The following is a 14,484-nucleotide window of genomic DNA, read 5'->3' as shown; positions in this document are numbered from 1 at the left end:
TAATCCAACTGTGCTTAATGGTTGGTTAATCACTTAACTGTTTGGTAAACCTATAGATTTTAAACTGGTGTGTCTACTATAAATGGAAATTGAGAACTACAGAAATAAAATGTGTGTTTGTAAAGTATAAACATCTAAATGACATGTATGATAGATGATTACCATACATAATGACTACTTGTTATTGCTAATTGATTTAACATTGTGCTAAGCACAATGGGTCATCATATAAAAGGGTGTGTGTGAACACTTGCAATGTCTTTCAACATTGAGCAGGATAGACAGCAAGAGGGAGGAAGAAATCAAAGAGATCGTGGACAAGAGGCCCGTCAGAGAGGCGGGCATGGGACCCATCAAACAGGTGGGCATGGGCCCCATCAAAGAGGTCAACGAGGTGGGCATGGGCCCCATCAAAGAGTTGGGCATTGGACCCGTCAAAGAGGTGGACATCAGAGAGAGGGAGGCAGATGGCAGGGAACTGTTGTATCTAATGAAGTCCGGGCCATCGTCATTGACCATGTGGTTAACAAAAGCCTTACCACGTCAGAGGCTGCCAGATGAGTGCACCCCAATCTGAAAAGATTAACTATAAATTCCATCATGAGAACATTTATCCAAGAAAACCGGAAAGTCTGCAGGATATGCACTATGCTGGACCATTACATTTACAGTAAATTACATATTGTAATGCATGTAAATTCCCAAAACATGTTACAGTATTCTTACAGTATGATCTATTGACAGTTTTACCCTCAGAATTGACAGAAGACCCCATGGTGGTGGCTGTGAGCTGACCAACCAGCAGGGGTGAGCAGTGGTGGAAATGGTAGGGGCCAGGAATGACATACAGCTGTCCAAAATAAAGCAGGCTACCTTTGCCAATGTGGCCTCCCTCAACCTACCAACAATTGCCCACCTTTTGAAGAGTCACCAGGTATCTATGAAACACATTTACCTGGTGCCTTTTGAGAGAAATAACGACCAGGTGAAACAACTGTGGGCCGAGTATGTTTAGAGAGGCCTACAAGCCACAGTGTCTCGCACCCACTGTGAAATTTGGTGGAGGATCGGGGATGATCTGGGGGTGCTTCAGCAAGGCTGGAATGGGGGCAGATTTGTCTTTGTGAAGGACGAATGAATCAAGCCACGTACAAGGTTGTCCTGGAAGAAAACTTGCTTCCTTCTGCTCTGACAATGTTCCCCAACTCTGAGGAGTGGTTTTTCCAGCAGGACAACGCTCCATGCAACACAGCCAGGTCAATCAAGGTGTGGATGGAGGACCACTAGATCAAGACCCTGTCATGGCCAACCCAATCTCCAGACCTGAACCCCATTGAAAACCTCTGGAATGTGATCAAGAGGAAGATGGATGGTCACAAGCCATCAAACAAAGCCGAGCTGCTTGATTTTTTGCACCAGGAGTGGCATAAAGTCACCCAACATCAATGTGAAAGACTGGTGGAGAGCATGCCAAGACGCATGAAAGTTGTGATTGAAAATCAGGGTTATTCCCCCAAATATTGATTTCTGAACTCTTCCTAAGTTAAAACATTAGTATGGTGTTGTTTTAAAATGAATATGAACTTATTTGATACAAATAAATGGTGCTAAATGTTTATTTTCATTCATTTGATTTCATACATTTGATTACAGACAGCACACCTATGTTGCAATTCTATCTGAAAAATATATATAAAAATTGGCATGAATGATTGTAGAGGATGTCTTCACTGACCACACCTTTGATTACCCATTGTATAGATATTATGGAAATGATAGATTTTCTGTCAATTTTGTTGGGTAATGTAAGTGTATTGCCTAATGTGAAAACGGTCAAATTTACAGTACTGTATGATATTACTTTCAACACTTCTAAGGGCAATTTGAAATGTGTATCTTGCATTGTTTGCTATTTGATTAACTGAAAACTAAATTGAAAATATATCATTGTTGCATTTAGATGATTAAGACAATTTTCTCATTACATTTCACAATAAATGCATATTTTGAATCAATGGTTGTGTAGTGAGAGATGTTTACAATCCAAATGAATGCACAATGACAGGTTTTGAATGAAAAACTGGCTGCGTTACAAGTATGACCAGTTTGAACTTTTGTACTAAGAGTTGTGAAAATATATCACATACTTGTGAAAATAGTACCAAAGCGATTTACAAAAAAACTAAGATGGGACAAGACCAGAGCCTGAACAACAATTTTTTTGATTTTTGTGTAAAAAATTCGGAATATCTTTTTATGACAGTATCGCTCCTCATCGTCACAACAACTTTGTCAATATCACTTGCCCATGGTAATTGACCATCCAATGTTATACCTAGGAGTTTAGCTTCCTCATTTTGCTCAATGGACACACACTTTATGTACAACTCCAGTTGAGCTTTAGATCTCAAGAGAATGTTTTGAACCAAATACAATGCTTTTAGTTTTAAATGTTTATTATTAATCACCCATTCTGACACTGACAGTATCTCCTTATTTTGAATTTCAGTGAGCTCACTGGCTTTGGGTGCTGACATGTAGAGTGTGGAATCATCCGCACACATAGTCATTCTAGCTTTGTGTAAGTCATTTGTAAAAATAGAGAAGAGTAATGGCCCAAGGAAAATGCCCTGAGGGACACCGCACTGTACATATGTGATGTTAGAGAAACTTCCATTGAAAAATATTCTCTGGGTCCTATTGGATAAATAACTTTCCAACCATGTGATGGCAGGTAGCAAGTGAGTTTTTTAATAACAATTTATGATCAATAATATCAAAGGCTGCACTGAAATCTAACAGTACAGCTCAAACTATCATCTTATTTTGCATTTATTTTAAGCAATCATCAGTCATCTAAGTCAGTGCAGTACAAGTTGAGTGACCTTCTCTGTATGCATGCTGAAAGTCGGTAGGTAACTTGTTCTGTGAAAATAGCATTGTATTTTGCCAAAAACAATCCTCTTCAGTTTACTAAGAACTGACAGCAAACTGATTGGGTGGCTTTTAGAACCAGCAAAGGGTGCTTTCCTATTTTTAGGCAGTGGATTTACTTTAGCTTCCTTACACGCCTGTGGACACACACACACTCCTTTAGACTTCAGTTAAATAAATAGCAAATAGGGGTGGCAAGACAGTCTGCTACAATTCTAAATAGTTTCCTATCAAGGTTGTCTATACCTGGTGGCTTATCATTATTGATGGATAACAATAGTTTTTCCACCTCTTCCATTCTAACTTGACCATATTCAAAACAGTAATCCTTCTCTTTCATTAGTAAATATTTTATACAAAAATATGATTGTTAAATGATCAATGTTGTCATCTCACTTTTCTACTTTATTAGTGAAATAATGATAGAAATTATTGGCAACATAAATAACCCATCAACTTCAACGAATGATAGAGATGAACTGGGTTTTCTGCAGCTGATATAATTTAAAGTAATCCAAAGTATTTTTCCATTGTGTTTTATGTAATTTATCTTTGTTTGGTAGTATCATTTATTTAAACTTTTGTTAAGTTTAGTCACAACCTTTCTCAATTTACAGTATGTTGAGCAGCCTGACTTGTTTGCCACCGCTTTTGCATTTCTCTTTAAGCAGTTCTCACAGTTAGTTTTTGAACAGGTGCATGCTTGTCAACAATTGGTATGAATCATTTTACAAATACTTCCAGTGCTGCATTTATATTCACTTCCTCATACACATCAGACCAACAAACTTGACATTTTCATCAAAATAATCCTGAGTAAACATTTTGTATGATCTCTTATAAATTACTTTAGGCCCAACCTTTGGCACTTTGGCTTTTCTTGTTATTTCCACAATGTTATGGTCACTACAGCCAATGGAAATGTATTTTGCTTTGGAGCAAAGCTCTGCAGCATTAGTGAAGATATGATCAATACAAGTGGATGTCACAGATCCAACACTATTGGTATGCTCTCTAATTGGTTGAGTGATAACCTGGGTCATATTACAGCTTCCTCTTGGGTCACAGTTACAAGCTTCCTCTTGAGAGGACAGCTAGTTGCTAACCAGTCAGTGTTCAGGTCACCCAGGAAATAGACGTCTCTGTTAACATCACACACATTATCAAGCATTGCACAGATAGTTTTATCCAAATACTGACCGTTAGCATTTGGTGGCCTATAGCAGCACCCCCAAAAAAGAGGCTTTAGATGTAAACTTGCAACACTTCAACATTTGACATGAGATCTTCGCTAAGTTCACAGGAATAAGGCTCTGAACATATACAGCAACACCTCCCCCATAGGCATTCCTTTCTGTAGATGTTTTATCCTTGTATTGCTACTGCTGTATCATCAAGGGAATTATTTAAGTGACTTTCAGAGATGGCAAGTTTATTAATGTTATCTGATGTTAACAAGTTAATGATTTCATTAACATTATTTCTAAGGCTACATATATTAATATGGGCTATTATTAGCCCTTTCCTTGGTAGTTTTACAGCGATAGATATACATTGGAGACAACATAAATGTGTGTGTGATGTAAGGCTGAAACTACTGACCCTGAGGATCTCTCATTCCTCCCAGGCATTTGGGAGGGAAGGTGGACAATGAGCCTGTCATAGCAGATGTAAGCAATGTTCTCTTGCTCTCTGACAGCTTCCATAGTTGGGTTAAGTTATTTCCGCCTCTGGATGATCATATTTTATGGTTTTTATACCAAGACCTGTAGCTACCTTGTCAGAAAGACATCCATAACGGTATCATGTAGAGAAACACCAGTGTCAAGCTTTTAGTTTGTGGTTTATTTTCCTCAAGCTCTAATACCTGACACATATTTGTGTTATGATAGCTCTCATCTTCTGTTGCTGACAATCAGTTACATAAAGAACGCGAGAAAGAGGTGGGAGTTTGAAGAGTCGTGCAGATGAAAGATGTTAGAGAGGGAAAAAATTAATGTTGGAGAGGGAGAGAGAGACAGTCTTTTATTCACTCCAGCAACAGTACAGATAAAGTGTATTTTAGTGCTAGTGTCACAAATCAACCAAAACAAATCTCAGGTTTAGTCAAAGCACGATAATTGTTTACTCYTTAGCTCTAGCTGTTGAGCTAATAATGTGGAGAGATGTGGGAGGGAGCCATTACTGGTTGTACAAACATACCAGAGCTGTATCCCACTGGGAACAAACTGGTTGAATCAACATTGCTTAATTTGTCAATGTATTGTGACGTGGAAGTTATGTTGGAAATACATTGGATTTGAAAAAAGGGTAACATTTCTACCACCGGATTATGTCATCATCCACAAACCTTAAATAAAATATGTTGAATTTATTCCTTTAAAACAACGTCAGATCTTCAACGTTATATCCACTATCAGGAAGAAAAAAACAATACAGTTGAAGTCGGAAGTTTACATACACCTTAGCCTTATACATTTCAACTCAGTTTCACAATTCCTGACATCTAAAAATTCCCTGTCTTAGGTCAGTTAGGATCACCACTTTATTTTAAGAATGTGAAATGTCAGAATAATAGTAGAGAGAATGATTTATTTCAGCCTTTATTTCTTTCATCACATTCCCAGTGGGACAGAAGTTTACATACACTCAATTAGTATTTGGTAGCATTGCCTTTAAATTGTTTAACTTGGCTCAAACGGTTCGGGTAGCCTTCCACAAGCTTCCCACAATAAGTTGGGTGAATTTTGGCCCTTTCCTCCTGACAGAGCTGGTGTAACTGAGTCAGGTTTGTAGGTCTCCTTGCTCGCACACGCTTTTTCAGTTCTGCCCACAAATGTTCTATGGGATTGAGGTCAGGGCTTTGTGATGGCCACTCCAATACCTTGACTTTGTTGTCCGTAAGCCATTTTATCACAACTTTGGAAGTATGCTTGGGGTCATTGTCTATTTGGAAGACCCATTTGCGACCAAGCTTCAACTTCCTGACTGATGTCTTGAGATGTTGCTTCAATATATCCACATAATTTTCCTTCCTCCAAAAATATAGATATTTTTGTACCCGTTTCCTCCAGCATGTTCACAAGGTCCTTTGCTGTTGTTCTGGGATTGATTTGCACTTTTCACACCAAAGTACGTTCATCTCTAGGAGACAGAACACGTCTCCTTTTTGAGCGGTATGACGACTGCGTGGTCTCATGGTGTTTATACTTGTGTACTATTGTTTGTACAGATGAACTTGGTACCTTCAGGCATTTGTAAATTGCTCCCAAGGATGAACCAGACTTGTGAAGGTCTACAATTTTTTTCTGAGGTCTTGGCTGATTTCTTTTGATTTTACCATGATTCAAGCAAAGAGGCACTGAGTTTGAAAGTAGGCATTGAAATACATCCACAGGTACACCTCCAATTGACTCAAATGATGTCAATTAGCCTATCAGAAGCTTCTAAAGCCATMACATCATTTTCTGGAATTTTCCAAGCTGTTTAAAGGCACAGTCAACTTCTTACCCACGGTAATTATGTAAACTTCTTACCCACGGTAATTTTGATACAGGGAATTATAAGTGAAATAATCTGTCTGTAAACAATTAATGGACAAAGTACTTGTGTCATGCACAAAGTAGATGTCCTAACCGACTTGCCAAAACTATAGTTTGTTAACAAGAAATGTGTGGAGTGGTTGAAAAATGAGTTTTAATGACTCCAACCTAAGTATGTATGTAAACTTCCGACTTCAACTGTATATAGGCTGGGCATCACCTCCTACTGGACAATGTGCTATCAATGTGCATGAGAATACTTTTAGAGTGATCTCCACTTGAAAACTAAATAGGTTTACTATTGCTATCAAAGTCATTCCAAAGGGTAGGTTTAACAGAGCAAATTAAATCTGACCATACCCTATCATTCATACAGTATATCATCAATGATATTATTTAGGACTACAGTATATAACATTTGCAAAGTCATCAACAGCTATTATTTCAATTCAACCTGAAAAGCTGAAATGTCTTGAGGCAATAAGTATTCAACCCCTTTGTTATGGCAAGCCTAAATAAGTTCAGGAGTAAAAATGGGCTTAACATGTCACATAAGTTGCATGAACTCACTCTGTGTATAATAATACTGTTTAACATGATTTTTGAATGACTACCTCAGCGCTGTATCCCACACATACAATAATCTGTAAGGTCAGTCGAGCAGTGTATTTCAAACACAGATTACCCCGCAAAGACCCGGGAGGTTTTCCAATGTCTCGCAAAGATCGGCACCTATTGGTAGATGGGTAAAAAAAAAGCAGACATTGAATTGTCCTTTGAGAATGGTGAAGTTATTAAGTAAACTTTGGATGTTGTATCAATACACCCAGTCACTACAAAGATGCAGGCATCCTTCCTAACTCAGTTGCTGGAGAGGAAGGAAATCGTCAGGGATTCCACCATGAGGCCAATGGTTACTTTAAAACAGTTACGGAGTTTATTGGCTGTGATAAGACAAAACTGAGGATGGATCAACATTGTAGTTACTCCACAATACTCCACAATACTAAACTAATTGACAGAGTGAAGAGAAGGAAGCCTGTACAGAATAAAAATATTCTAAAACATGCATCCTGTTTGCAAAAAGGCACTAAAGAAATACTGCATATGTGGCAGGGTCTACAGACAATCGTGAGTTACATAGGGCAACCCAGACACATCGCGGACACTGACGTCTTGCTCCCAGACAAGCTAAACACCTTCTGTGGGCTCTCATTCTCCGTGGCCGACGTGAGTACGATGTTTAAGCGTGTTAACCCTCGCAAGGCTGCAGGCCCAGTCGGAATCCCTAGCCATGTTCTCGGAGCATGCGCAGTCCAGCTGGCTGGAGTATTTACAGACATACTCTACCTATCCCAGTCTGCTGTCCCCACTTGCTTCAAGATGTCCACCATTGTTCCTGTGGCCAAGAAAGCAAAGGTAACTGAATTACTAAATTACCATTGCCCTGTAGCACTCACGTCTGTCATCATGAAGTGCTTTGAAAGGCTAGTTAAGGATCATATCACCTCGACCTTACCTGTCACCCTAGACCCATTTCAATTTGCTTACCGCCCCAATAGATCCAAAGACGATGCAATCGTCATCGCATTGCACACTGCTCTCTCCCATCTGGACAAGAGGAATACCTATGTAAGAATGCTGTTCATTGACTATAGCTCAGCCTTAAACACCATAGTACCCTCCAAGCTAATCATTAAGCTTTGGGCCCTGGGTCTGAACCCTGCCCTGTGCAACTGGGTCCTGGACTTCCAGACGGGCCGCCCCCAGGTGGTGAAGGTAGGAAACAACGCCTCCACTATGCTGATCCTCAACACAGGGGCCCCACAAGGGTGGTGCTCAGCCCCCCTGTACTCCCTGTTCACCCATGAGTTCATGGCCACGCACGCCTCCAACTCAATCATCAAGTTTGCAGACGACAGAACAGTAGTAGGCCTGATTACCAACAATGACGAGACAGCGTACCGGGAGGGCGAGGGACCTGGCGGAGCATTGCCAGGAAAATAACCTCTCCCTCAAAGTCAACAAAACGAAAGAGGTGATAATGGACTTGAGGAGACAGCAGAGGGAGCAAGCCCTTATCCACATCGACGGGACTGCATTGGAAAAGGTGAAAAGCTTCAAGTTCCTCTGCATACATATCACTGATAATCTGAAATTGTCCACAACACAGACAGTGTGGTGAAGAAGGCGCAACAGATGCACAATTAAGAGCGTCCTATCGGGCTGTATCAATGCCTGGTACGGCAACTACACCTTCCGCAGCCACAGGGCTCTCCAGAGGGTAATGCGGTCTGCCCAACGCATCAACGGGGYCARACTGTCTGCCCTCCAGGACACCTACAGCACCCAGCACCCACAGGAAGGCCAAAAAGATCATCAAGGACATCAACCACCAGAGCCATGGCCTGTTCACCCCATTATCATCCAGAAGGCGAGGTCAATACAGGTCCATCAAAGCTGGGACCGAGAGGCTGAAAAACAGCTTCTATCTCAAGGCCATCAGACTGTTAAATAGCTATCACTAGCCGGTTACCACTTGGTTAGTCAACCCTGCACCTTATAGGCTGCTGCCCTATGTACATAGACATGGAATCACTGGTCATTTTAATAATGGAACACTAGACACTTTAATAATGTTTACATACTGTTTTACACATTTCATTTGTATATACTGTATTCTACTGTATTTTAGTCAATGCCACGCCGACATTACTCGTCCTCATATTTATACAGTATATTTCTTAATTCCATTCTTTTAGTTTTAGATTTGTGTGTATTGTTGTGAATTGTTAGATACTACTGCACTGTTGGAGCTAGGATCACAAGCATTTCGCTACAACCACAATAACATCTGCTAAATATGTGTACTGTATGTGACCAAGAAAATTTGATTTGATTTAATCTCATTGATCAACGTCTCAACCAAATATTACCCAATTATCCAGGTTGAAATGATGTGGTATGCCCAGTCGGATGCTATTAGTTTCTTGATTGCTTTCATTTTCTCCTCTCCTTACATGTATGGCCACTGAGCTCATAGGAGTGGATACAGAGAAGTAATGTGGTGGAAAAGCCACTGAGCTCATAGGAGTTGATACAGAGAGGTAATGTGGTGGAAAAGCCACTGAGCTCATAGGAGTGGATACAGAGAGGTAATGTGGCGTAAAAGCCACTGAGCTTGACCCTCAGCATCAAAGCCAGGGTCAGTTCCATTTCCGGTTAATGCAATTGAATATGGAATTTGTCCATGGGTGTAAAATTACAAATCTAATTGAGCCCTGTTGAACCCAATCCCAATCTAATCCGAATTAGCATACTGGTTGGTCATTTCAGTAACGGGTTGAGAAAGGGGCTAAGAAAAGGGAACTAAGTGTTCCAAGAGGGCATTCTCTGTTCTCTGTACAAGGTATTGCATTGTATTATATTGTTCCAAACCATCTTATTTTTTTTCTCTCTCTCTATTATAGCGACTCTCTTCTCGACCATAACAATCAGATACGAAACAGATACACCATGTGAATTGAAAAGAGCAAACAACATATCCATATCATAAAACAGTTTTGGGATGACAAATGGGCTCTCACTGGGCACACTATGTCATTTCAACATGGATAATTGGGTAATATTTGATTGAGACGTTTATCACAGAGATTACAACCTAGACTCACCCACTCAAAAAGACAGCCAAAGTTAGTTGAATTTCCAATGTGTATCACTATGCTTTCAGCCATCTAAATGCACAACCAAATTCCAGATATTTTGTTTATTTGTACAACAGATGAAAATGTTATCACTGTGCTTCATCTAATAGAAGAACCAAATGCCCCGGATTGCAGTTGAGATTACATTAAAAGTACATGGTGCAAATGACCAATGCCGTTCAAGATTCTGCACAGATTATTACAGCAATTGTGAAGATCCACAGATCTGTGACGATCTTTGTATGCTATCCTGAACATGCACGCTTTATATGATTACATAAAAAGAAATGTATAGTTACAGTAACCACTGACTTAGTCCTCAAAAGAATAGGACTAAATCAAATTAAATCAAACATTAAATTCCTTTTTAAATAAAGTTAGATTTGGTTTAGTCCTACTCTTTAACTTGGATTTTTGGTTGAGATGGAGATGTGAATCTAATGATTAATTTGGAGACAAACTGGAATTAAAGCCAGGCTAATTATTGGCACAGATGGAATTTTCCAAGCAGAAGATACAGATCCTTTAAATGTTTATATTTGGTTGCGTTGACAACGTCACACAATTCAACATCACTAAATATGATCACATTTTAAATGTAAACCAGAGCTTGAAACCTTAGACCTATTGTATTGTCTATTTTTAGTTGAATTCTGGGTTGAATTGAAGTGATTGCTGTTGATGACTTTACAAATGCTAGAGGACTAAATAGTATCATTGATTTATGAGTGATAAAGTACGGTCACATTTCATTTGCTTTGTTAAACCTACCCTTTGGAATGGCTTCGAAAGCAACAGTGAATCTATTTCTTTTTTTAAGTGGAGATTGCTCAACAAACATTCTCACGATAGTACATTGGTAATAGTCAGTAACAAATATCATAGCTAAGCAAGGTTGGGCTTGGTTAAAACCTTAGATGGGAGACCAAAGGGTAGATGTAGATAGATCCAGTAGGAGGTGCTGCCAAGCCTATAGTTTATTTTCTGAATGAGATATAATTTATAAAATCTGGTTTAAAGGTACAAATTCAACAAATGTTGTAAAAGGTTTGTCTATGTTGACATTTGGTTACCATAATGACATAATCCTGTGGTTTAAATTTCATCCTCGGAACAAAAGTTTACGGTGATTACTGTTTTCAAATCCAATGTACAGTATTTTCCACTTAGATTCCACATCACAATATGTTGACAAATTACGTTGAAACAATGTTGATTCAACRAGTTTGTGCCCAGTTGGGTGATATGAAACACTTAGTATCCCACTCCAGTTGAAGAATTAGCACCAGAGGTGTCTGCATCTCAAATCCCTTCTGTTTATTTGTGGAGGATCTAGGTTCACCAGAGTTACGTACGTGTCCCTCTCTCAACATCTATACCTCCCTTTCCATTTACATTGCAAAGTGCTGTTTGAAATACGGTGAGATCACATACGTGCACGGCTTCTGTCTCCGGCGCTCCAACAAGCACTCTCATATATCTAGCGCCGTACCGGAACATTCCGTGTGATTTGTTTCCATTATCCACGTCAATTTGCAAAACGAAGCCGCCTCGCTCAAGATGCAAACTAAGTGACTCGTTTAGAGTGAAGTGATTGGACCAGGGTGGGGGTGAAAAGTGTTCCCTAACTGTTGAAGAGAATTGAGGAAACATACATGGCTGTTCAATGGAAAAAATGCTAATTGAATGATTCTCATCTTGGGTTGGTGGAAAATAAGGTACTTATTTTTTTTGTTTTACAATGTACATCCTGCCTAACCTACGTAATGGTATATATATACTATTTCACTCAGCCTTCTAATATATATATATATATTATATATTAGAAGGCTGAGTGAAATACTGCTTGATTAGTTGTGCTTATCTTAGCCAGGCTTAGAACACATTTTGCACCTATTCAGCAACGCTGCTTGAGATCTAGTCAGAGCAGACCAGACCACCCCTCTGCATGTGGTATTATGATTAATCAAGCAGCTAATTGCCACTGGCATGGGCAGTATGCTAAATAACTGTGTGTTCCAGGGTGTCTCTGAAAGTGTCTAACAGCAAGACTGTTCTTGTGTAAAGCTGTTCTTTTTCCTATTTTGTGACTTGAGTCTCATATACTGTGTGCCTCTTCAAAGAACTGAGTTATCTGAGTAAGAAAAATACTCTACAACCCTGCCATCCACAGTCAGACCAGTGTTTTTGTGTGTATGTGCGTGTGCGTGTGTAAGTACCTTGTTGACTCCGTCAGCCATGGCCTGCAGAGTGAGCTCTCGGGGGCCGTCTACTGTCTTGCCGTCATCGGTGGGGCCCCAACTGGCACTGTAGATGTCAATGACCTGGGGCATGTGGCTGATGGACGATGCCTCGATGATGTCCGTCATGAAGGGTTGGTCTAGCATGCGGATACCTGGGGGAGGAGGAGAACAGTAGGCAGGTGTGGAGAGACAGGTACACACTAATACAATTCTAAGCCACTGTTGACTGAATATTCCCAGCTAGCACATTTGGTTCCTGTTTTTGGTTTCAAATTGGTTGTGGGAACAAACAATACGTTTCCTGACTGGTAAATCTGAATGTTTTTTAAACGTTCTGAGAATGTTTCTTTTTAGTTTGCAGGGAGGTTCGTGTATTATGGTTCCTTGAAAGTCTTCCTGGGAGGTTTTATTAACACTCTGAGAATGGAAATTATAAGTTATCAACATTGAAATGAAATGTAACCATGTTTGACCTTTTAGGAAACGTAATGAAATACCAAGAAAATAATGTTTTTTTGTAAGGTTCCAAAAATGTGCTGAAAATGCCCCAAAGCCAAGCAACTATCCTGCACCATTCCCACAAAGTTGTTGGAAGGTTGTATGCAATATAACCATAAGACAACCACACTCTCATCAAGCTCTAAGTAATATATGGTTCTCAGAAAGTTATGTGCTAGCTGGGAATCTTGTTTATGGCATGACTATAATAATTACAATAACTAACATAGCTAACATAAATAGCAATCCTCTCTGTTTGAGCCAGGTATTTGAGTAGGATAAGTTAGCTAGCTGCATTAGCTAGCTAAGTAAGTGAAAGTTAAAAAAATACAACAAAATATAGCTCTCTCTCTGTCTCTGTCTCTCTCTCTGTGGCTTCTCCTACATTTTTTAAAATAAATACGTTTGTTAAAAAATGACCAACTATTGTCTTTCCCTCTCTTTGAGTCAACTACTCACCACATTGTATGCACTGCGGTGCTAGCTAGCTGTAGCTTATGCTTTCAGCACTAGTTTAATTATCTGATCCTTTGATTGAGTGGACAACATTTCAGTTCTGATAGGTTGACGGACATCCTCCGGAAGTCGTCATAATTACTGTGTAAGTCTATGGAAGGGGGAGAGAACCAGGAGCCTCCTAGGTGTTGTATTGAAGCCAATGTATCCAGAGGAGGACGGAAGCTAGCTGTCCTCCGGCTACACCATGGTGCTACCCCAGAGAGTGTTGTTGAGGCTACTGCAGATCTTCATTGCAAAACAGTGTGTTTTAATTAGTTATTTGGTGACGTGAATATATTTAGTATAGTTTTATCTATTTTTATTTTTATGAAATTCACTGAGTAGGATGGTCCTCCCCTTCCTCCTCTGAGGAGCCTTCACTGTACAAAACATATTCAGCCACACTTGATTCATCTATTTGGAGGAAAAGTGATGTTAACATAATGAAATCTCCAAAACAATACATTTTAACATCAATGCCTTCATAAGGGTGCTTTCCTTTCTCCTTTCAACCTTTATGGAAATGTATGAATTTAAGGTTATAATAACAACATAATGATGAAGTTGTCTCTCCACTGGAAATTGTAATTCCACACAAACCAAAGTGTTGCCAGTTTGTAGATACACTAGACGACGAACTGAACTGATGCCAGGTTCTGGACAATAGAGGACAAATCAAATCACAAAAAGTTATTTTATTGTACTCTATAGAGCCAAATCATAGGGTGAACTCAATAAGCAGAGGAAGCATGGAATTGTCTTTATCGATGTTGTAGTCATTTTGCTTCAGCCTGCAGACATTTATTCCCATTGTTAGAGCAGTAAGTCCAGTATCTTGTCAGTATATACACTGATGTTACAAAACATCAAGGACACCTGCTCTTTCCATGACATAGACTGACCAGGTGAATCCAGGTGAATGCTATGGTCCCTTAGTGATGTCACTTGTTAAATCCACTTCAATCAGTACAGATGATGGTGAGGTGACAGGTTAAAGAAGGATTTTTAAGCCTTTAGAAAATTGAGACATTGGTTGTGTATGTGTGCCATTCAGAAGGTGGTATG

The 14,484-nt window shown here is 39.5% G+C and overlaps 1 protein-coding gene across 1 annotated transcript in view; it reads right to left on the bottom strand.

Annotated features, from left to right (window-relative positions):
• Positions 1-14,484, bottom strand: part of pcsk2 (proprotein convertase subtilisin/kexin type 2) — an 89,468-nt gene that overhangs the window by 32,654 nt on the left and 42,330 nt on the right. Inside the window, exon 8 of the mRNA XM_023970445.2 lies at positions 12,400-12,575. Coding sequence (XP_023826213.1) covers positions 12,400-12,575 — 176 coding nt within the window. The remainder of the gene's footprint in view (positions 1-12,399; positions 12,576-14,484) is intronic.

The sequence above is a fragment of the Salvelinus sp. IW2-2015 genome, linkage group LG25, assembly GCF_002910315.2.
Source record: "Salvelinus sp. IW2-2015 linkage group LG25, ASM291031v2, whole genome shotgun sequence".
Lineage (NCBI taxonomy): Eukaryota > Metazoa > Chordata > Actinopteri > Salmoniformes > Salmonidae > Salvelinus > Salvelinus sp. IW2-2015.
This window is presented reverse-complemented; position numbering and strand designations above follow the sequence as displayed.